General features: G+C 49.0%; 1 protein-coding gene across 1 annotated transcript; it reads left to right on the top strand.

The window, feature by feature from the left end:
- Positions 1-9,305: 9,305 nt before the first annotated feature.
- Positions 9,306-10,082, top strand: LOC119443354 (uncharacterized). Its single transcript, XM_037708386.1, has one exon. It carries the CDS (start codon positions 9,306-9,308, stop codon positions 10,080-10,082), a length of 777 nt encoding a protein of 258 aa, XP_037564314.1.
- The last annotated feature ends 15,048 nt before the right edge of the window (positions 10,083-25,130 follow it).

Here is a 25,130-nt window from a genome sequence, read left to right as displayed (position 1 = left end):
GTAACTGCTACCGATGCTTAGGTGGTTGGTGACAGGAAAGATGTATTTAAATAAGTAGCAGTATACGAATACCGCTTTCAGCAGCTGTCCTGTGGGGTGGAAAGGCTAAACGGGGTAAGATTACGGAGCATGGCAGCTGCACGGAAAGAGAAACTACTTCGCCAGGCGAATGTTGTTCTTCAATGTTTTCTCTTTATTCGCTATGCTGCGGCTCTGCGGCTACAGTCGCTGTTTAACCGGGAACTCCGCTTTGTCTGAGAAACTTTCAACCTCGTTCACAAGATTCAATTAAAAGGGACCCGCCGGTAACATGCACACCTGCAACAACATTTAAGTGCACTTGCTTCAAGGTTGCGCTGTTGTGCTGCCTCGACAGTTTAACGGGAATACGGCTCTGATATTTTGAGACGTCGAATAAGCACGCGGGATTTTGCCGGCCCGTCTAAGTTTGTTGAACCGACAAATAGTTCCATTCACCTCCGCTGGCCCTAACAGGGATGCTCTGTCCGAATGACTGACATATATAGCCTTCGTGAGTATCAAGAAGAATGCTCTCGAACAGATCATGTTATGCTGCTCCGTTGTAGTTAATGATTCAGTGTTTATTTTGAAGCAGCAAGGCGTGTCGGTATCTCCACCCGTCAGCCTACCTTAACTGCATTGCAAATATCGGAAGCTTTACTCTTTTGCACACGCTAGCTTGTTTTCACCTCTTCACCTGCCAGGCGCATGCACGTGACGTTGCAACTAACTACCGTGACCATACCTGCAGTGCCGTCGAGCTTAAAGGAATGAACGGAGGAAAGAAATCGAGGCGTGGTTAAATAATTTAATTTGTGGGGCTTAGCGTACCGAAACTGCTGTGGATTACGTGGGACGCAGTAAAGGAGATGCTACGGATTAATTGTGGCGACCTGGAGTTATTTAACGCGCAACGAACGAACGACACAAGAATTTTTTCTTTTCCTTCGGTATGCGACAGGTTCGGCCGAAACGCTAAAGTCACCTTGTTACTGCAGCGACTGTCGTTGATCGAATCAGCAGTTTGAAATTTCGTATAATAAGGCGGGATTTTGCCGGAGTGTTGAAGCTTACCAAGGCTCCATTCCTAGCCTTGCAAGTCAATGGCTTCGACGCAAAATGAACCTGGAATAACCGCGATTTGACCATTGTATCTTGCGCTACATTTGAATGATCAGCACCACCGCAATGAGTACTTTCTGCTATCTGGAATGCAAGTGAGTCTCCGTGCGCAAGGCGAGCCGCATTCATGCACAAACTACTTTAGTTATGTCAAAAAAAGAAATAGAAAGCAGCGTGCAGACTGTATTAAAGTGCACGTGCTGTATTAAGTGTGCAAGCACTATTGTGCTGTGTCAGGCAAAGTAGGGTGTGCCATGATGTGGTTGCAAGCACGTTAGAGGGAGTGCACGGTACCATACCTAACTGTCTCGAAGGAGAGACTGAATTCGGATTTAGATATAGTGTACCTTAGTTGAGTGCCTCTGCCGCCACTATATCAAGCGTTCCCTATATACACAATTACCAAAAACACACGTTTTTCTCCTACCACATTAAGTATGCTTTTGCGGAAGGCGCACTTCATCTGTGTACGCCATCTGAAAGCATGCTGTGTATTCATGCAGACACATTCATGCCGACATTGACAAAGAACATATTTTTCAAAGGAGAAGGTTTTATTTAGAACACAACAAAGTGCCCAGCATAGTTTCACTGTAGAGAGAGAGAGGTTTATTGAAGAAAGGCAGAGAGGTCGGCTTGAGTGTTAGTTTGCTCTGGCCTGCTACTCTACACTGGGGAAGGGGGGAGTGGATAAAAAGAGCGATGAATGATGATGATAAGATTAGGAGGTGCGTATGTACATGTCCATCCCGTTGAGGTCATACTATAGCCGTGCATGGAGTCCAGTGGCTTGAAGGAAGGCTATAGTCGCTTCGATGACCACAGCTGCGCTGTTGGCGTCAGGCCAAGGACCTAAGACAATCTCGTCAGACATCGGTATTTTAGTCACTCGCTGAATAGTTGAAATGAGGCTCTGCCTTTCTCGCGCGTACGCTGGGCATGAGCAAAATATGTGCTCAAGTGTTTCTGGCACTGGGCAGTGATCGCAGTTGGGACCAGTGTCATTGCAGCCGATGATATGTGTATAACGCCTCGTGAGTGCAACACCAAGACGAATCCGGTGTAGCAGACTTGTTATGCTCCTCTTCAGTTTATGAGGCATGCGGAACTTCATTTCTGGGTCCCATTTGTGCAGTCTCTTGAGTCGTCGATCAGGATTGGTCCAGTACTCAAGTGTAGTGTTCCGCATAACGCACCGAAGCAGGGCATTCGTGTCTGTTCGTGAGAACGCGATGCTTACTTCTGGCGCATTATTTACAGCTATTTTAGCTTCAGCGTCGGCTTGTTCATTTCCTAGTGTGCAGGTATCCACTGAAAGGTGACGTGGTGGCCGCATTTGGTCGCAATGTCGAGAAGCTCTGCGATTTCTAGAGCTAAAATATAAAAGGGGCTTGTCTCATAACGCACTCAATGGCTTGAAGAGCGGGTTTGGCGTCGCAAAATAAAGTCCATATGCGAGGAGGCTCTCTTGCAAGGAATCGTATTGCCTCGCGGATAGCAACAAGTTCTGCAGCAGTTGAAGTGGACTTGTGGTCTAATTTAAACCGTCGAGCGATGGACATTTGCGGGATGACAAAGGCTGCGGCGGAGGCACATGGGGTAACAGAGCCATCGGTATACACGTGAGAAGTACCACTGTATGCTGTGAAAATGTGCGATAGGGTAAGTTGCTTAAGGCCAATGGATGAAACACAGGACTTCTTCGTAATCTCAGGGATTTGAAGTTTAACAAGCGGTGTAGGTAGGACCCACGGAGGTGCACTAGGAATGCATGGGGAAGAGAATCTAAATGGCAGAATGTTCTCATGACGCAATATAGTTCTTGAAAAACTGCAGTTTGGGTGTGTGGCAGAGAGTGCTGATAGGGGATGTTGCCTATGTCGGGTCAACAAGCGTAGGTGCACTCGAAGAGGTTCGCAGAGCATATATACGTTGATGGGACAAGCCCGAGCTTCCGCAATGGTTCCATTCGTTGAGGTGCAGCGTGGTAGGCCCAAGCACGTGCGCAAACCTTGAGCTTGTATGCTCTCTAATGTCCGCACACAGCTGGGTCTCATGTTCGAGAGCACCGGCATGCTGTATCTTATATAGCCTACGAACAGGGCTTGGTACAATTGAAGAAGAGATGATTCCGACGGGCCCCATCTTGCTCCTGCCACCACCCGAAGCACAAGGACAAAACTCTTCAGTTTTAACTTCAGTGCAGTGACGTGCCTTGACCAGGATAGTTCACGGTCGATGGTTACACCAAGGAACTTGTGGTGTGTTACGTAAGGTATCGATGTTCCTTTAACGACTATCGGATATTTAGTCATTTGTTTGCGCGTGAAGGCAAGCACTGCACATTTTTCAGTTGAAAGTGTGAGGCCTTGACGTCGTAAGAACGTGGCTGTAATAGTCACTGCACGTTGCAAACGCGCACGCAGTTGCGGACGCGTAGCTCCAGGTGCCCATATGCATATGTCGTCGGCATACGCGCTAATCTTTACTGTGTTGGGAAGCTCAGACGCAAGTCCAATCAATGTCACATTGAAGAGAGTCGGACTGAGAACTCCTCCTTGGGGAACACCGCATTGAATATTATAGTGACCGGTGTCTCCATCGCTTGTCGACATATATACGGTACGGTCATTGAGATAACTAACGATGCAATTATATAGTCGGCCACCAATGCCTAAATCGTCAAGCGCATCAAGGATCGCGTAATGCAGAACATTGTCATAGGCGCCCTTAATGTCAAGGAATACTGCTCCGACTAATCTGCGTCGAATTCTTTCTTGTTCAACATCGGAGATCAAGTTGACCACACCGTCAATGGCAGATCGGCCTCTTCTGAATCCATGCATAAATTGGGGAAAGCAGTTATTGCTTTCTAAGAACCACTCTAATCTAGACAGTACCATCCTTTCCATTACTTTGCCGACGCAGCTGGCTAAGGCGATGGGCCTGTAGGATGAAAGTTCATTAGGGCACTTCCCTGGTTTGAGCAGTGCAATGATGCGGCTGCATTTCCAATTGGCAGGAACATTTCCTGATTCCCACGAGATGTTATAATAGGACAACAGGATTTGTCGTGCTTCTGTGCCAAGATGACGGAGTGCAGTGTACGTGATTCCGTCTGGACCTGGAGCCGATGAGCGTCGGGAGACTGAAATTGCAGCGTCAAGTTCTTGCATCGTAAAAGGCACCTCGAGATGCTCATCAGGTGACGGGGGCGCTATGGTGGTAAGAGCTTCAATTTCGGTATTAGAGGTAGCCACCACAAATTTACAGTAGTCATTGGCCACCTCCAGTTCGCTCCGGCCTTGATGTAGAGCCATGGCACGGAATGGGTGGCTTTGTTGTGGACTCGTCTGCAGACTTCGTACTACCCGCCAGATCTTAGATAATGGCTGTCTTGGGTCCAGAGAGCCGCAGAACGTCCGCCACCGCTGCCTGTCAAGCTTGTCGAGATGTCTAAGAACGTGTCGTTGCGCTCGGCGACTGGCTGAAAGGTCTGACGGAGACTTCGTTCTTCTGTATCGTCGTTCTGCGCGGCGGCGGATTGCACGAAGAGCCTCGTATTGTGAATCGATCGCTGATCTGCGCATTGGTAGGTTAACTTGTTTCGTTGTGTCACGCAGAGAAGTAGAAATGATGTCCTCAACCTCGGATGGTGTAGGCGGGCACTGACATCTGGTTTTGATAGATGCCTTAAATAAAGTCCAGTCTGTTTGGTGTATGCATCGTGAGGCTGGTCGGCGGAACCAGCTAAATTGAACGTATGTTGGGAGGTGGTCACTTCCATGAGTTTCTACATCCGTGTACCAACATGCAGTTGACAGAAGGCTTCTGGACACAAAAGTAAGGTGAAGGCAGCTGCTGTAAGAGGTTCCACGAAGGAATGTAGGTGACCCATCGTTGAGCACACTGAGTCCCTGATTACACATGAAGTCGGCCAAATCTCTGCCACGACAGTTCACTGCAGCGCTACCCCATATGGGATGATGTGCATTAAAGTCACCAATCACAACGTGCGGACCTCGTGCGGTTTGCAGCACAGACGTCAGGTAGGAGCAGTCAATCTTCGCTCTTGGATGGATGTATCCACCAATTACAGAGAACGTTCGCCTTTTGTGTGTTATAGTCAGGCATACGTAATCATTGGTAGTATGCGGCATGATGTCATGTCTAAAGTACGTCAGATCGCGGCGTATACAAACTAGTACTTTGCTTGCACGTTGGTCGCTGCGAGACCATTCCTGGATATACCCAGAGATACGGAACGTGGAATCCATGTTTGGTTCGCAGTGGTTCTTCAATAAGCGAATATGGCATTGATGTTTGAGGAACGCATACGTCAGTCGCTTGTTATGCAATAGAACGCCAGAGGTCTACGTGGTCGTCTGCCGGATTTCAGACAGCGTTTGTTTAAGTACCAATTTCCAGTTATTGTTATATGCGAGCCAAACATAGTTTCACTGTAGGTTTTAACGCAGAATGGGGACTTATATACCACGCTCTGAAAATAACAATTAAGACAAACTGCAACAGGATATACAAAAGCAGACTGGCAGTGTTAGTGCCTGCAGTTTTTAAAATGTGAAACAGGCATAAAGCATGAACTTGGATGAACTTTATGCAATTGTGACGAACAAGAGGGCCTCTCAGTTCGCCCTTTTCTCGTTCATTAAAAAAGTTTTGTTTATAATCAAAACTATGTAAAATAGCAGATAACTACAACATGAGGAACAGAACACACATATGTACTAAACTTACTGTAAGATCACATTTTTTTATGGATATGTTATCTAATGAGAAATTTAGACAGCAAAGTGCTCGCAGCTTTAATGAAAAAATAGCTATCCATGACTAGCATGAAAAAAGAAATAATGAAAGTGCTGCATGAAAATGTACGAGCTGTGTTAAAAAGAAACCTAAGGACGTCGTTTCCAAGCCATAAAACAAATTTCAAGACAATGTGACACGAGACATACGCGCCATCCCAGAAAAAGCGGTATAGGAGGCTTTCCAAAAATAGAAGAAATTATGGGAACAATGTGTTGCCAGAAGAGGGGACTAATTTGAGAGGGACAGTGCTTAAAATGTTGTACAATATGCAATAATGTTGTTATAGTAAAAGTTTGGTTTCTTTTCGAAGGGAGCTCGACTTTCGAGATATAGCAACTTTCCAATCGCGACTGCCACGTGCATATTGGGCTACGCATTCTTGTACTTGCAACTAAATATTCTATTGCAAATGACAAATATTCTATATTGTGTTATTGGCGATTTATCAGCACGCAAACCAAAGTAGGTGTGCTAGAAACTGCAAGAAGATATCCTTGCGATATCGAGTGCAGCGTAATGCGGTGCACGCAGCATAGCGCGAAAAAATATACTTGCAAGCGAAAGGAAGTGCCATCAGAAACGAGGCTGGGCGAGCGCGTTGCGGTCAGTGGAAGAACGGCCAGGTAAACGAGCGCAGCCAGGTTAGAGTTACGATTGATTGTCGAGATGTGACTAGTTACGTTCTGCGGTATGTCCAGAGCACGGTGTAAAAAGGAAGGTAATCCGACGGCGGCGCGAGGCGCGGACACTTAGTGTGTGACACTAAGCACGCCGCTGCCGCAATGGGCAGCAGGTGATCCGACGGCGGCGCGAGGCGTGGACACTTAGTGTGTGACTCTACGCACGCCGCAGCCGCAAGGGGGAGCACATGTTCTGACGGCCACTTTTTCGCTCGCTTTGCAGGCGCTTTTGTGGGCACGCACGGCAGAAGTGCTTTATTTCGATGAATATATGTCGTTCGATTGCTTAAAACGACTCTTCTTGGTTGGTGGAACGTCCCTTTATATTTCTGCCGACATTCCGATTGACTCCGACGATGCGAGCAGCGGTAAGCGCAGCGGGCCGTGTTCTCGAGCAGACGACGCGTCTCTCTCGTGTTCTAAATGACGGTATTTTGACTGTAAGTGGTATGAAACCTTCTACCTGCTCAGGATTTGGCTTCTAAATAACGAAAAATTGCGTATCTTTGGGTATGAGTGTTTAAATGCTGACGGAGGTCGTAAATTATCCACTGTTTCACCGCTTCTCCAAGGCCTGCTGAACACGTGCTGCCCCTAGCGGCGGCGCTCACTTCCGGTCACACGAAGTGGCCGGTCTCTCGCCCCAGCGCGGGCGCGCCGTCGGAACACCTATCTTCTTACACCGTGGTCCAGAGTTTAGTAATAATATTGTCAAACCACGCAACAAAAACAGATTAACTTGCTAAGTACTGGCAAACTAGATTAATAGATTGAAGAAAGCAAAGAAACCACGTGTTAAACGAACTTATTACTGCATAGGATTCACGCGTTTTCCTCTGCAACCACGAGGCGGTCGTGACAAATGGAAAATCGGCCCCAATGGCTTTCAATGTCACTCCCCGACAGCAACCTTTGCGATTGTGACGAGAGCATACAACAAATCTTTATATACTCCATATACTGCCCCTGTTTTAACAATGAAAGACAGACATTGCGTACCGCTTTAAGTCGACTAGAGGTCAGAGCGTTCACAGAAGAAAAAAAATACTGGGACCGTGCACGGACTCTACCGCCATCTGCTCTACGGGCCTCAAGAGCACTGCTGTGCTTTTGAGGACTGAGCTCTGCGTCCGCCTTTGCACGGTAAACGCAGTTGTGTGTGCGCGCACACGCCACTCGTTTTTTTTAAGCGAAGCTTGCGTTGCCTCACAAGTGTTGGTGGTGGTGGCGGTGGTGTCACGCTTCAAAGCCCGGCTGCTCCCAGTGTAGAGCATGTTCGGAGAAAGCGAGGCCACGCCAGATCAGGTGACGCGCGCGACCAATCAGAGTCGTTTAATGTGTCGCGGAGAGGGAAAGAGAAGGAAAGGGGGGTTGGCGCTCGCTCCGCCGGGCTTCCTTCGCCTTAGATCTGTCTCGGCGCCTGGATGGGAAGGTTTGCGTGGTGCGTTCCGCCAAGGAGTAGGCTGCGGTTCAGCAACGGCGCCCTGAACTCGCTCGGGAAAGCCCTCGTAGTCGACCTGCGATTATAGCGTGAGGGCTTCCGAAGCTCAGGCGAAACGTCTGTGAAGAGCCGCTGATCCCGAGTTGCGGGAGTGCGATGCTTAGTGCAAGCATCAGCGAAGAGCCGCCGACCCTGAAGTTGGGGCAAACGAAGCGGAACGCCTGCGGCAGCGTCGTCTTGTCCTCCAGGAACCCGACAATGGTGGTGCAGGCCTCGTAACTACGGGCGAGTAGTAGGTGAGGACACACACGACAAGCTTTGCTTACCCCCCTTTTCTCGACACGGGAAGGGGTGGTGATTTTTTTCTGTCTTCTATTATGTCTTCTCCCTCCCCCCCCCCAATATAGGGTAACAAATCAGATAAAACCTTGTCAACCTCCCTGGCTTTAGTTTCTTTCTCCCTATCTCTCTCTAGAAGTTTTTCGACCAGTAAAGACAGATCTTCAGACTGCCTAACTTTCCTGCAAATGTATAATCTCCTATAGTTATAAGCAATCATGGCAACTAACAAAACTCAGCGCTAAGACGAGAAACAAAGATAAGAAAGCGCGACACGAGCGCTGTCTCACAACTCAAATTTGATTGGGATCTACCAACAATATGTTGCCAATTGCTTGGTACCAGCCTGCTTTTTCCCCACTTTTGACTTAAAGTCGATCGCCCATGACTACAGTATACTGAGTTTGCACCTTTCTCATTGCTAATTCAACATCTTCATAAAACTGCTCTATTTCATCATCATCGTGACTGGAGGGTGGGGCGTAGGCTTGTATTACCTTCATTCTATACCTCCTATTCAGCTTTATTACGACGATTGCTACCTTCTCATTACTGCTGTCGAATACATCAATGTTGCCCGCTATGTCCTTATGGATTAGAAATCCTATGCCAAATTCTCTCTTATTTGGAATACCTCTTATGCAGAGGATGTGGCCGTTAGTTAGCACTGTATAAGCCTCACCACTTCCTCTAACTTCACTGAGGCGGATATTATTCCAGGCAATGCCTGATATAATTCCTCAAATAGCCCTGCTAAGCTAGCCTCACTCGAGAGGGTGCGCATGTTGAACGTTGCCAGGTTCAGATTCCATTGGCAGGCTGTCCGGGCCCAGAGATGGTTAGCACCCTCTCCCGCGTCTTAGGTCTGACCGATGCTCCCTGCCCTCCACCGCTCGGGAGGGTGCCGGCTGCTTTTCGCAGCAAGCTCCACTGCCGCTGAGGTTGCCGGCCTCCATCTGGCTACGGACCTGCTGGTGGAGAACCCTCCGGATTCTCCAGCTGTGATCCTCTGCGACTCGCGAACGGCGCTCCTGGCTCTTCGTCGACCGGAGGCCGCCAGCCTTGGCGTTGCCCTGCTGGCGGTAAAAATTCGCGCCCTTGTTTCAAGTGGCTTGAAGCTGTCGCTACAGTGGCTCCCCTCTCACGTCGGCGTCCAGGGCAATGAGGAGGCTAACGCCTTGGTAAAGGCTGCACACCATGCTCCTGTACCAGTCAGCACCGCTGTAACTGCCTTTGATTACACAAGGCGCATGTTGCAGCAGCACCTAACGGCGCGACACCCGGATCAACGCGTCGCCAGCGGTCGCCCTCCCCGTCCACTTCCTGATCGTGGCCTCACCATGCAGGAGCGGTCTCTCCTGCTGCGCCACCGGATCGGCTGTTCCTGGACGGCTTTCCGGAAGCACAGCAAAGGCCTGGCTCCATCCCCGGCCGGCTCATCGTGCGGAGAGGAGGAAACAATCGACCATCTACTTTGTTTCTGCCCCGCCTTCTCCAAAGAAACGGCTTCTCTCTACACGTCCTTCCGACGCCTAGGACTTCCTACGGACGCAGAATCGCAGCTGCTCTTTCCCGGTCGGCCCCATGGCTCCGCGTTCAGGCACCTTCTCACATTCCTGGAGGACACGGGGCTGTCGTGCAAGTTGTGAATGCACCGCCTGGCTACCCTGACATTCAAGGGCTATGTAATAGATCGACCGTCTCTCTGTTTTCTTTCTCTTTTGTTTCTTGTTTACATCCCCCGCCCCTTCTCTAAGGCGCTGAGTCGTGCTCCCTAAAGGACTGCAGAAAATAGCGCCTTTTCCTCTTCCCAACCACAATGCGTCCCCCTCTTGGTCAGGTGCTCCGCAGCCGCTGGGAACTGAGGGCCAGGGGTAATTGTAGAAGTCACGAGGGAGGTGGCAGAAAACTAGGTGGGGTGATGAATTTAGGAAATTTCCAGGCACAAGTTGGAATCAGCTAGCGCATGCAAAACATGGGTAATTGGAGATCGCAGGGAGAGAGAGAGAGGAACGAGAAAGGAAATGTAGGGAGGTTAACCAAGGACATGCCCGATTGGCTACCCTACGCTTGGCGAGAGGGAAAGGGGAATAATAGATAAGGTGTGACAAGAAAAATAATAAAGGGTCAGTCATTCACAGGAAAATAGGCTGAAAAAGTCGCACATTAAGGTCGACTGTCACAACCGCTCATACAGACCAGTCGCCTTCAAGAAGTGCAGAAGGGCTTTTGTGGCCGTTCGCATGCAAGCATGCGTAGGCCATGGTCCCAGGATCTTTTCCTCTGAGAACACTCTATTATCGAAAAGGGTGAGTTGAGCTTGTAGAGTACGTCTTTGAGCGTCAAAGGATGGGCAATGATACAGAAGGTGTTCTAAAGTCTCATCGAACCCGCAAAAATTGGACGCCGAACTCTTGGCCATTCCTATTAGGAATGAAAAGGCATTTGTAAATGCCACGCCCAACCATACGCGACACAGTAAAGTTGTTTCGCGACGGGAGAGTATAGGTGGCTGGCCAAGTCTCAAGTTAGGGTTTGAGAGTGTGCAAGCGTGAGTTGCTGAAACGCAGGGAATTCCATAGTGGAAGTGTGATGTGGTGAGCAAGTAATTAAAGTTGCCGTACAGGAACCCGCTGAGGTTTTGATGAGCTGAGCGAGCAGCTTCATTTGCGCAGTGGCTCGGCAACCACTAAGTGTAATCGGCATTGGTGGTTCGGTCGCGCGGCCAGAGCACATGGTTGAGGTTAAGCCAGGTTCGAGGCTTCTATTCGCAGTCCGGATCTGGTTGAACAGCTTTGGGCAGTGCAGAAAGCCCACGACACGGTCGCGAAGCTCAGTCTTCCGGTCCCGACGTGGGATTAGCCCTCCTATGGGCTTCCCCATAGCCTTGCAGGACCCAATAACGTTTTCCATCCATCCATCGGCAACCACTGAAATACAATGTCCTGTCATTTCTCGAGTGCCTGGTGATGAACTTGCCTCATTTAGTGCACTAGCAGCTCGTGTAACCCATGACGTAGGGCAAACTGCAGAGCTTGTGGGGCTGTTTTCGAATCGCAGATAATGGCCCAACGATTTCGGGGCTGCTGGAGCACGTAACTGAGTGCACCTTGAAGAGCCGCAAGTTCTGCTGCTGTGACGTGCGGTTGTGAGAGTATTTAAACTGCAAAGAGACGGAGTCCGATGGAACAACCACTGCTCCATGGGTAGAGCTGTTGGAACTGGTGGAACCATCCATGTAACAAAGTAGGATGTCTATCCACTGCCACGCATAGACGACGCATTGGATTGCCTACACGGTGCGCCGTATTTTTGATCGATAGAGCTACGCTCCGGTTACTGGCAGATTGCCGTCGACGACATGGACTGTGAGAAGACCACATTTGTTACGCCAGATAGCATTTATCAGTTTCGAGTCATGCCGTTCGGCTTGTGCAACGCTCCAGCCACCTTCGAGTGCACGATGCACACGCTCTTGCACAGATTTATGTGGTGTATCTGCCTTTGTAACCTCGACGACGTCATCGTGTTCTCGACAACCTTCGTGACACACCTTGAACGCCTTTTGTCTATCTTTTTCGTCTTCCGTGCTGCTGGGCTACAATTAAATTCGTCTTATTGTCACATTGGTCGCCGCCAAATTACCATCCTCGGTCATTTCGTCGACTCATCTGGCGTCCGCCCCGATCCCGCGAAATTTAGTTCTGTTCTCGATTTTCCTGTGCCGACCTGTACCGAAGACGTCCGCAGCTTTGTAAGCTTATGCTTTTATTTCTGTCGATTTGTCAGAAATTTTGCGTACATTGCTCGTCCTCTGACTCACCTGAAAAAAGGCGCCCCCTTTTCTTGGGATCCGGACCAACTGACTGCCAACGCATTATCACCCTGCTCACTACTTCACGAATTCTTGCTTACTTCGACACATCTGCCCCAACTGAGGTCCGTACAGATGCTAGTGGCTATGGAATTGGCGCGGCTTTAGCTCAGTTTCAACGTGGGTGTGACAGAGTTATTGCACACGCAAGTCGCCTGCTTTCACACGCTGATCGCAATTACTCCTTTACACAGCGCGATTGCCTCGCACTCGTATGGACAGGGAGCGAATTCCGGCCGTATTTATGCGGTCGCCCTTTCGATGTTACCACGGACCACCACGCTCTCTGTTGGCTCTCGACACTAAAGGATGCCACGGGTCATCTAGATCGCTGGGCACTACGTCTTCAAGTATTCGTCTACACAGTGGTGTACAAGTCCGGTAGGCTACACCAGGATGCCGATTGTTTGTCTCGGCACCCCGTCGACGCTCCAGACTCCAGTGATGCAACGGGTGGAATATTAACGCTCTCACTCCGCATTCCACCACATCGGCGAGGAGCAAGCACGTGATACATTTTTGCGCGACCTCATCAGCCGCCTCCCTTCTCACCCATCAGACCCCTCGCTTAACTTGTTCCTCGTTTTGGGCCACATCTTATACCGCCGAAATATGCGCGCTGAAGGACACGAACTGCTGACAGTCGTTCTTTCACCTCTCCGGGCAACTGTGCTCGCGCAACTCCATGATGTCCCCACTGCTGGCCACCTGGGTGTTTCCAGGACCTACGACCGTGTCCTTCGACGATTTTTCTTCCCTGGACTCTACCGTCCAGGCCAGATCTACCTTGCAGATCTACTACGCTCTTGTGCCAAGAAGCACAAGTTCACGACGGCCAACCACCCTGAAACGAACGGCCTCACTGAACGCCTGAACCGAACACTTACAGATATGCACTCGATTTATGTCTCCTCAGATCATCGTGACTGCGACGACGCGCTACCATTTGCGACGTTCGCATTCAACTCCCACCCGCAAGGCCCCTCCCGCTCTCCGGGGCCTTGTACGCGGTGCCTTCGAGGTAGCAATCGGCCTACATGGTTGCCGGACCATTCGTGATTGTTTGGTACGTGGTAACGATTAGTGGCGAATTAATTATGGGGTCTTACGTGCCTAAACCACGATCAGATTATAAGGCACGCCGTAGTGGGGGACTCCGGAATATTGACCACCTGGGGTTCTTTAACGTGCACCTAAATCTAAGTACACGGGTGTTTTCGCATTTCGCCCCCATCGAAATGTGACCGCCGTGGCCGGGATTCAATCCCGCGACCTCGTGCTCAGCAGCCCAACACCATAGCCACTGAGCAACCACGGCGGGTTCGCATTCAACTCGTCCCGTCATGACACCGGTTTCTACTCCCCATTCTATCTCCTCTTTGGTCGTGACCCGACATTGCCTTTCGACACGCTCCAGCCAACTGCTCTCGAGTCTCCGTCTGAGTACGCTCACGACGCTATAGCTACAGCCACACCAGATTGCCCACCGCCGCCTCTCTGAGTCACAGGCAAGACAAAAGTCTCTTTATGACAACCGTAATCGTGATGTACAGTTCTCTGCCGGCGACCTCGTCCTCCGTTGGACTCCTTCACGGCGTGTAGGCCTATCGGAAAAACTGCTCTCCCGGTACTCTCGCCCTTACCGCGTCGTCCAACAGTGATATCACTTATAAAGTAGCTCCGGCCGATGCTTCCCCGTCGTCCACGTAATCTGATATCACCCACATGGGTCGTCTCAAGCCATACCATGCGGGCGCCATCTAGGAGGCGCTGCGTCGGCGCTTTCGCCGCCGGGGATTATGTCACGGTGCCACGAGTAGGAAAAAGCCGACGATCACCTAAATGACGAAAGAGATGGTGTAGTGGGGCTAAGCTAACGTCCCGCTATACTATTTGTACCAGCCATATCTTCTTCAAAGTAAGCACGGTCCCATTTAACCTTATATATCTTTGCCCATTTCATTTTGAATGTGGTCAAAATAAGACTCGTGTAGGAGAAGCAGAGACAACTGCTTCAGAGCTAACGGTCACAAGTCTGACTTCTTAGCAATCCCCAGGAACTGAAAGACATACATGAATTTGCCGGAGAACCAGAATGCCGATGATGGTGTTTTGCAGGCTTGACGCCAGATGGTATTAAACCATGTTGTCTCGTCAATACACTACAGAATGTAGGCTGTGGTCGTCGCGCTGGCATACCGGTTACATGGTGGGATGGTAGCCGTGAAAGGTGTCGAATGTGCACTCTTAGCGTCTCAACGACCATTTGGATGGTGATCCGATGCTCCTATGCAATGACAATCGTCGCAGCTGTCGAAGAACATCTCGGGAGGCCAAGACATGTCGGAACTGCTTGGGCTTGTACACACTGTAGTGCAAGGATATTAGTCTTGCATGTATGTGTTGGACAAGATTGGAAGACTGTATCGAACAAATGTGAGAAAGAGTGCCGTGCATACCTGTAACATAGAGCGCACGGATGGTCCTCATGATTTACCAGCTCCGAACTGAAACATATTCTCAATTCAAATGAGTTCCCCTGGAGCTCACCTGGAGACATGCGCACTCCAGGTGAGGTCAATCGGCGAGGCAGTCGCGCCAGACTTCGCTATGTTTGCAACGTGCCGCACGAGACAGATTGTCCACGCCAGCCAATGTATCGATAAATGAAAACACGTATAGAGTTGCGCTCCAATTTCGCATTAGGGAGTATCGCAATCACCGGTGAACTATTTGTACGAGCAAAGGTCAAGAACGCGGACACGAAATATCACGAAAAACTATACGCTTCGGGGCAAAAATTCGTGTTTATAAGCAGCGCCAGCGAGAGGAATGGCAGAACTGGTTCGAGCTGTGGCTTGCCCCATTGCATGACCACGGCCACTTGACGGGCGGCATTGTGGCACTGCACAAGCGGCCGTTGCATGGCGCGCTGATGAGTCCTTTCGTAGGCGTGTGACTTTGCGGGTGAGTACCCCGAGTTCTATGGTTTCTCTGTGAGATACAAAATGCCATTGAATAATGGAGTCATAAATTGGTGCTAACACTACATGCCATGCATACATGGCATAACCTAACATGTCCCACCTATGCCGGCGTAGGATCACTCTCACGCTCACCTGTCGTCGATTACAGCATTTTTTTAGCGTGCAACACTTATAAACACTTCGATACTGCAGAAAGAAAAATATGTTCCACAACGTGTTCCCCGTTATCACTGTAGAATTGCCCACTCTCCCCTGGAAGCTTTACATTGCATTAGAAAAAAAAAACTGGTGTCAAAAATTGGTTGGGCGACTCTCTAAAACATCATCCTGTTTGTGTGATGAACACTTTGCCGCATTACCATGATATACGGCAAACTAATTCAACACAATTTGGTACAAATTTCTTGGCGTTTGGTATTCTTCAGATTCCACTTCCAATGAATGATTTCGAGACGCGCATCTACACTAATGCGCAAACGTGCTGTGAAAGAAAAAAAAACACATTTACAACATATGTCGCCTCTAATTTCTCAAAACTATGCCTGAAATTGTGTACGTACAGAACGACAGTAAATCTTTCTTTCATATTATTCTTCCTTGCATAACTCGGGGAAGCGTTATTCCGCTTTTTCACTTATTAAAAAAAATTTCGCACACCAAACCAATAACTCCTTCAGACAATCCAGACTGTCTCGAACGCGTAAAGAACGCGGAGAGCATCTCTAAATGTGGCGAGTGCCGGATTTCTTTAGTGATGGCAACAGGTACAAAAAAGTAATTGTTTTTATTAGTAATCTTCAGAGGTGTGAATTGAATAGGATAGTTTTTTTTATCTTAGATGATATGCCCAGCAATCATGATTGCGGTGAAACATCAGAAGAGTTTCTACAAACAGGATTTTTCAATTTATTGGCACCTCAGGAGTAAATTGAAGGCCCTTTCTCTTAAAGTGCCTAAAGTCATTTCGCTGCCTTTGAAAAAATCCTCATTAGTCATGAATATCGGTAGATTCTTTCATTCAATGAATGACTTTCTATTTGAATTCCGCACTATATGTCTTGGAGAGGCAACGTTTACTTCCAGAAACAAGGAATGCGTATCAAGTCGAGAGTAGCACATGATTTAAGTGACATTTTTTTGCGAAAGTCAACCGTAGATTCGAAGACACTAGGTTAAAATATTGGTACATCTGCTAGCGCTTAGCTGAATTTTACTTTTGGGAAGTATGAGCGTTTTGAATTACTCTGGTCGTGCTTCGCAACCTTCACTTGACGACTTTTGCCATCTATAGCTCTCCGAGTCATTGTGCGCTTTTTGTATGCGAAGCTGGAAATGGCCCATTGAGCGAAAAAGCCGGCGGCGCCGGTAGCATATAAACGGCACCTAAATGCCGTTTATATGCCGTGTGCCGCGTGGCGCTGTGTATCGGCGCTTTGGACACGACGAGAGTGGATGCTCGAGGACGTATGCAAGCGTCGCAGGGCCCGTGCGGAGCGAGCACCTTTCCGATTACCACATGCACGAGGTTGAGGTCGAGATGATTGCTAGCGCACGTCGCGATGAACTGGCACCCCTATCGACCCCCCAGCCAGAAAAGGCGAGTACGTCCCTGCTAATGAAACGCGAACTTTGCACCGGAAAGCGGCGTCGATGAGGTCGAGAAGCCTGAGGGCAAAAGTGAAGTGCCCTCGGTAGAATAGGAAGAAACCGTGGAGACTGACAAGTCATCTAGCACCCGTAAGACGATACAGGAGGAGCCGGAAAACAAAGCGGCAACAAAGACAAAGACGTCGGGAGAGCCACCAGCGAAGACGCCCACCGGGCGCAGCAATTTGTACAAGCCGAAGCCAAACGTTTCAAGCGACCGTAGCGCGGCCTAGTTGCAAACGCAACAGCATCAGCCGCACCAAATGCCGCCACCGTCGTCCTCACAACAGCAGCAGCCTGAGCCATCCCGGCAGCAGCAGCAGCATCATCATTAGCAGCCACCGACCAGCCTACAGACGCAACAGCAACAGCATCCGCAGGACGGAGGCTCGCATCGATGGCCAGCTAGATGGTACATACATGTGTCGATGTCGACGTATACGACTCACAAGTGATGTGGGCCTGAAGCGGTGCGTGCATAACCTGCGCTGCTTACCCTCATGGCTAAGGAAGTATACGCTGACGATGTACGAGAACCACTTGTGAGGACCATGTGACTGGTCTGGCCCTACTTTTTAGTTAGGTGACTATGAATGCTGATGCAGAATTACAATCAGCGTTAGAGGCGTTCTGCTAGGCAGCGTCAGTGCACTCTTAGCAAATACCGGCTGAAAACAACGCATATAGGGCGGAAAGTAGATCAAAATTTCGACGCTTATGAATGGCTCACTGTAAGCGGCCTACTGCGTATGCGGCCTATTTTATGCAGCTCTTGCTTATGCGGCCTGCATTTACACGGCCCATAGTAGGGCCGCTTGGTGAACGTCATGCATGACCCCGAATTTTATGCGGTATTTCAGATCAAATCTGTTCGGCTTACTAAGCGGCCCAAATCTTATGCGGCTCGAATCTTATGCGGCCCAACGGGTATTTTTTACGAAAAAAAATTATTTTATGACAGGCGCCTTCCACTGTGGTTTTGAGCGCTGTTTCATAGACATTGCATAGAACCACATTATAGGAAATTGATAACACACAACAAAATCATGGCAACGCACTTCACACAAATATGGGAACACTGGTAATCGAACCCGGGTACACCGCGGGAGAACCAAACACGCTACCCACTACTCCACATCACTACGCTGGCCTGAGGACTCGCACAGCTATTTGTGGATACATTTGTGTTTCCCAGGCTGTCCTTTTATGTCGATCGTGCACCGTCAGCGATCGTGCGTGATACACACATAGTTTGTGTAGCTGTTACCGATGCTTAGGTGGTTGGTGACAGTAGGGCAGTGATATTTAGAGGCATTATGACTTATTCTACTCTAGTCTTATCATCCACCTCTCGTGGCCGGCGGATCCCGTTGATAACGCCAGCGGACCGTCGCTCTGACCACTGACAAAACGCGATAAGGGCGAAAAGGCATTATTACTTTAAAGGCATCGCTACAAAATACCGGCCTAAATGTATTTAAATGAGTATCAGTATACGAATAGCGCTTTCAACAGCTGTCATGTGAGGCGGAAAGTTTAAATGGGGTATGATTACGGAGCATGGGGGCTACACGAAAAGAAAAACTGCTTCGCCAGGCAAATGTGGTTCTTTAATACTTTCTTTATTCGTTATGATGCGGCTGCAGTCACTGTTTAACCGGGAACTCGGCTTTGTATGAGAAACATTCAACCTCGTTCAGAAGGTTCAGTGAAAACTGATCCGCGCTTTTGCGCTGCCTCGACGGTATAACGACAATACGGCTCCGATATTCTGAGACGTCGAATAAGCGGCGGGATATTACCGGCCCGTCTAAGTTTGTTAAACCGACAAATATTTCATTCACCTCCGCTGGCCTCAACGGGGATGCCCTTTCCGAAAGACTGACATATATAGCTTTTGTGAGTATCAAGAAGAATGCTCTCGAACCGATCCTATTATGCTGTTCCGTTGTAGTTAATGATTCAGTGTTTTTTTTATTTTTGAAGCAGCAAGGCGCGTCAGTATCTCCGCCCGTGAGCCTACCGTAACAGCATTGCAAATATCGGAAGCTTCACTGCTTTGCACACGGTAGCTTGTTTTCTCGTCTTCACCTACCAGGCGCATGCATGCGACGTTGCAACCAGCTACCGTGGACACACCTGCAGTGCCGTCGAGCTTAAAGGAACGAAGGGAGGAAAGAAATCGAGGCGTCATTAAATAATTTATATTATGGGGCTTAGCGTCCGGAAACTGCTGTGGATTACGAGGGACACAATAATATAGAGCGACGGATTCATCGTGGCCACCTGGAGTTATTTAACCAGCACCGAAAGAACGACACAAGCGTTTTTGCATTTCCATCGGAATGCGACACGTGCGGCCTGAAACGCTAAGGTCTCCTTGTTACTGCGGCGACTGTCGTTGAAAGTGAACGAATCAGCTGTATTGAAATTTCGCATAACAAGGTGGGATTTTGCCGGCGTGTCGAAGCTTACAACGGTTCCATTCATATACCCTTGCAAGTCGATGACTTCGACGCAAAATTTACACAGATAACGCGGAAATTCTACACAGATAACGCAGGAAAACATTGTGGAACATATTTTGTCGCAGTTCTTTTTTATGCAGTCTCGATGTTTATGAGTGTCGTGCGCTAAAAACATACTATAATCATGTGAGCATGATAGTGATCCTCCGCCGGCATAGGTGGGAAATGTTAGGATACGTATGGCATTCAGTGCTAGCACCAATTCACGGCTCCATTAGTTGATGGCATTTTCGATCTCACAGGGAAACCATTGAACTCGGGGTACTCACTCGAAAACTCACACGCGTACGAAAGGACTCATCAGCGCGCCATGCAACGGCCGCTTGTGCAATGCCGCAATACCGCCCGTCCAGCGGCCGTCGCCATGCAATGTGGCACGCCATGGCTCAACTCAGTTCCACCTTTCCACTCATAGCCGCCGCTCATTAGCGCAAACTTTTACAGCGAAACGGTAATTTTTGCAGCGAAGCCTCTATTTTTTCGGGACATTTCGTGTTCGCGTGCGTGACTTTTGCTTGCTCAAAAAATTCGCAGGTGGTTACGATAATCCCTAACGCGAAATTTGAGCGCGGCTCTATACGTGTTTCTAATTATCGATGTATTGGCCGGCGCGCACAATCTGTCTCGTGCGGCACGTTGCCAACGGAGCGAAGTGTGTTCGACTGCCTCGCTAATCTGGAGATCGCGAGAGCGAGCGCATGGGTGACGCGTGGGCGCGATTCATAGCAGCCACCGCCGACAGACCTCGCAGGCGACGCGTGCTACTGTGGCGCCATCTCGTAGCCATCTTCGCCGCACTAGTTCGCACTATGCTTTTTTTTCTCACGCTTTCGCCCTGCCCTCTTCCGCATTCCGCCTGTGATGAGGTTCTTTCAGTGAATCAATCGCTACTGAGCACCGCCTGGGCGCATGAAGTGACGAAGTCGTTCGTTACCATACCAAGCCATTAATTAAAGAAAATACAGCGCAATGACGAAAATGAAACTCAGCAAACTAATCAAACATAAAAAATATTATTGAAGGAAAAGATCAAAGGCAGAAAGCAGCTACAGTTTTGAAGTCTGCACGGAACCTGTGGGATGGACTAGAGGCGATGACGGAGGCGGCGCTCGGAGTGGTGCAGCAGTGTCGGAACTAGAAGCCGTCGTAGAAAATCCTGGTGGCGTCCAGGCGAACACAAGGGTCCAATAATGCTGGAGGAAGTTTCGCTGTGACGTTCGGAACATGGATAGGTAATCTTGGCACGGTATAGGTCTTTTCACCGGACACCAAGTCCAAAAGCTTCACCTCCGCACCCGTCAAGGGCTTTATTTCTCCCACGCCGGTCGGCATCTTACCATCAGGCGGCCATGATTGACGCTGCTGTGAAGACAGGCATTGTGTAGATGGGTAACGGCTAGACGCCCTTTCATTTTTTGTTCCCTGGCGTTCACCTGGGGGCGACAACAGTTCCGCCACCACTACTCCAATCCGAGCGCCGCCTCCGTCGCCCCCTCTAGGTCATCCCACAGCTCCAGTGCAGACCTCAAAATTGTAGCCCCTGATCTTTCCTTGTATAGTATTTTTTTATGTTTGATTAGTTTGCTGAGTCTCGTTTCTTCATTGTGCTGTATTATCTCTAAGGAATGGCTTGTTATGATTAGGAACGACTTCGTCAGTTCCTGCGCTGAGGTTATGCCCTCTGTAGCGATTGATTCATTGAAAGAACCTCAACACACCTCCTGATGGTTCCACTGCACCCTCCACTCGGCTTTCTTCCTCGCGTGTCTCATTCCACGCTGCGCTCCCCGTTCGCTTTGATCTTCGCTGTGCTCGTTCGCGTGGTTACGCCGCCGACGCTCGCCGCAGGCAACGGGCGCCTAAGTTCGGCGCTCTTAAATGTGAGCTGATCACAGAGACGGTGCAAATAAGCTGGATGCGCACAGTATACTGCTTTTCACTTGACGAAGACGTCATCGCGTGGCATCACGTTTGACGTGATGACGTCATCAGGCAATATCGAGACGGTACGATGCCGTTATTACGTAAATTTATGTTTGACGTCGCGCTGTCATTACGCGCGACCTTTGATGTGATGACGTCATCACGCGATGTTTGAGGTGATGACGTAATGACTTTTCCTCACCATGGGGCGATCCCCGAGACAGTGCAAAGAAACGGGAAGTGCACAGTGCGCAGCTTCTAAAAGAGGGACGTCCCGAGGTGACATCATCACTTGACGATGGCATCATACCATGACGTCACATTTGACGTGATGACGTCTTCAGGCTATATCGTGACATGGCGATGCCGTTATCACGTAACGTAACGCTTGATGTGATGATGTCATCACGCGACGTTTGAGGTGATCACATAAGCACGTTTCGTCAGCATGTCAAATGTGACGTCACCATTGGTCACATCAGTTTTGGTACCATGGGATGTTAACGCCGGATTTTTCGCTTCATGGGCCATACCTGGTTTCGTATTTTTAAATGCGCAGCATTTCTTTGCCTAGTCGGAGCCAAGGTCAAGCACGAGGCCACCCAAGGTCACAGTGTTGGTCGCCGATGCGCCAGCATCCCCATGCGACCGCTCATCATCATCATCATCAGCCTACATTTATGTCCACTGGAGGAGGAAGGCCTTCTCCCTGCGATCTCCAATTACCCCTGTCCTAGTGCTAGCTCATTCCAACTTGCAAATTTCCTAATTGCATCGCCCCACCTCGTTTTCTGCCGTCCTCTACTGCACTACCCTTCGCTTGGCACCCATTCTGTAACTCTGATGGTCCACCGGTTATCTACCCTTCCCATTACATGGCCAGCACAGCTACATTTATTTCTCTTAATGTCAGCTAGAATATCGGCTATCCCCGTTTGGTCTCTGATCCACACCACTCTCTTCCTTTTAGGGGCGAAGCTCCTTAGGGTGTGGGTCTGTCCCTCCTCTGTAGTATGTAGTAGTAGTAGGTAGCCACGTCTATTTTTATGAAAAAAAAATTCCTAAAGTTGTGTCCGTAGCGCGGAATCGAACCAGGGACCCCTTGCTTCCGAATGCGCGGCGCTAACCACTACGCCACGAAGCGCACATGCACACACCCACCACTATGACAATAAATACCCAACATTAACGAAAAACTGCGCGTTTCTAACGCGTTTGTGCTAGCGCGTTACGGCCCGTGTAAGAAGCTGGTGTAAGACGCTGTGGCCTCTCCGCCTTACCCCCGTATTCATAAACGCTCCTCGACTTGAACTTGACTTGCCACCGAATTGGGCAGCGCGTTCGAAACGCGTTGAAGGCGGTGGCAAGTCAAGTTCAAGTCAAGGAGCGTTTATGAATACGGGGGTTATACTCTCTCAGCAGTCATGTGATGGCGTCGGTAAACGCGGTGCACGTTCCGGCATGTGTAAACGGCTGCGTAAGACGCTGCACGTTTCTAACGCGTTTGTGCTAGCGTCCCCTTAAGCAGGAGATGGTGCAATTATAATGAAGGGCCGTTGTTATAAAATAGGAATGACGTCACATATGGCGCGTGTCATTGTTGGAAGTCAATCGTTCGATTTAGTGCGGCGAGAGTGGGCGAATTACACGGAAGATTCACGGTTTACCGATGATTCAATCCGGAGCTTCGCCCACTCATCATCATTCACCCCGTGTATATGCGTTTTTTTTTTCTGAACGTTAGGCCTAACATTTTCGTTCCATCGCTCTTTGTGTGGTCCCTAACTTACTCTTGAGCTTCTTTGTTTTTCTTCAAATTTCTGCCCCATATGTTAGCACCGGTAGAATGCAATGATTGTACACTTTCCTTTTCAACGACTGTCGTAAGCTCTGTCAGGATTAGGCAATGCCTACCGTATGCACTCCAAACCAATTTTATTCTTCTGTAAATTTCCTTATCATGATCAGGGTTTCCTGTGAGTAATTGTCTTAGACAAACGTACTCCTTTACAGACACTAGAGGCTGACTGGCGATTGTGAATTCTTGTTCCCTTGCCAGGCTATTGAGCATTACCTATTTATTCACATATTAATCTTCAACCCCACTCTTTCATTTTCTCGGTTAAAGTCCTCAATTATTTGTTGTTATAAGTCCCCACTGTGTCTGAATAGGACAATGTCATCTGTTGCAGAGATATTCGCCGTGTATTTTCACTCCTAAGCTTTCCCACTCTAAGAGCTTGAATACTTCTAAGCGTGGGTGAATAGCATTGAAGAAGTTGTGTCTCCTCGCCTGACCCCTTTCTTGATAGGCAACTTCGTTCTTTTCTTGTGGAGAACAAAAGTAGCTGTGTAATCTTTGTAGATATTTCCCAAGATATTCACGTATGCCTCCTGAACTCCGTGATTACGCAATGCCTATACAACTGCTGGTATCTCTACTGAATAAAATTCATTTTCATAATTTATGAAAGCCATATAGAGAGGTATAATGTACTCCGCAGATTTTTCGATTACCTGATTGTTGCGCCTCCTCGCGGCGCCGCTAATGGCGGCGCCGCGAGGAGGCGCCATTAGCGGATCCTCTGCTTGCTCCCCTCGCCGTTACGGGTGTGCGCGCAACACTAGGCGAGGATCGGTTGCGTTTGTTCAGCCATGTGGCGCGTAGCTTGCTGGTGAGCCCTCAAAAGTATCAAGCGGAAGAGGAGCGTAAGACTACAAATGCTCTGCGAGACTACAGAGGTATGCGATGGGTGCCGAAGTTGGAAGGCAGGAGTCGAAGCGACGGGATGACTAGATACGTTGGTGTGGAGAGTGGGCAACAAGAGAAGCGACGCGTGGCCGCAGAATTCAGAAGGCCGAAAAGCGGGTAGCCGCTGAACAGGGCGCCGAGACCGAGCGGCGCCGATTGCAGGACCGCCATTTGCGGGTCGGCGACGCGTACTTTCAAAAGTACTTTGTCGAAGACGACTTTGGTGCATGTGTGTAGCATCTGCGAGCCCGTTCTGGTTCCGATCGTACGTCGTCAGGGTTTCGCAGCCCGCGCATGTGGCGGTCCTTGAGCTAGTGCTTCTCCGCGAGGACATTACTTCGTTCGGGCTTTACGTCTCGTGCAGGGGAGAAATGTTTCGCATTTAATTAGATAATTATCGATGATGGTTTCTGCCATAAGTTTTTCAGGTCGTAACACGCATACAAAAAGCACAAACGCTTATAAATATAAAGACTGTGTTTTTAAACAACACAAATGGTGCACTTAATAACCACTGACTTATGTACAGTACTATGCGGCTATTACGTGGTTAGTATATCCTTCTATAGCACCAAGATGCCAACGTAAAAATGAGAAACATAGCGTTTGTCATGACTTTCAATGCCAATATAAAATTATAATTTATGCTGCAACCGCGATAATCATATGAGAATATGACACATCTTGGGCGGCTGTCGGTCCCTTTAACACAAGTTTAAGGAAGGGCTGCGCATCATTAAAGGCAACTCCTTACTTGCCTGTTACTTCAGATTGTTGAATCTTTAGAACACGTGCCAGAGTTTAGCGGGGGGGGGGGGGATTTTGTATAAAAGTTGGGACCAAACTACACCTGAAATAATGACGGCGTTTTTCATTAAGAAACCGAAAGGCGCATGCGGCAGCCAGGACTCAAGAACTTTGCATGACACTCAATATGCTTACATTGGTAGATCGATAGAGTCAGCGTGTCCTGCTTGAGTGTCTGT

Source organism: Dermacentor silvarum, chromosome 1 (assembly GCF_013339745.2).
Source record: "Dermacentor silvarum isolate Dsil-2018 chromosome 1, BIME_Dsil_1.4, whole genome shotgun sequence".
Taxonomy (NCBI): Eukaryota; Metazoa; Arthropoda; class Arachnida; order Ixodida; family Ixodidae; genus Dermacentor; species Dermacentor silvarum.
This window is presented reverse-complemented; position numbering and strand designations above follow the sequence as displayed.

Excerpts from the sequence above, each read along its gene's own strand:
- LOC119443354 (XM_037708386.1), top strand. The coding sequence starts at position 9,306 with ATGCTCCCTGCCCTCCACCGCTCGGGAGGGTGCCGGCTGCTTTTCGCA.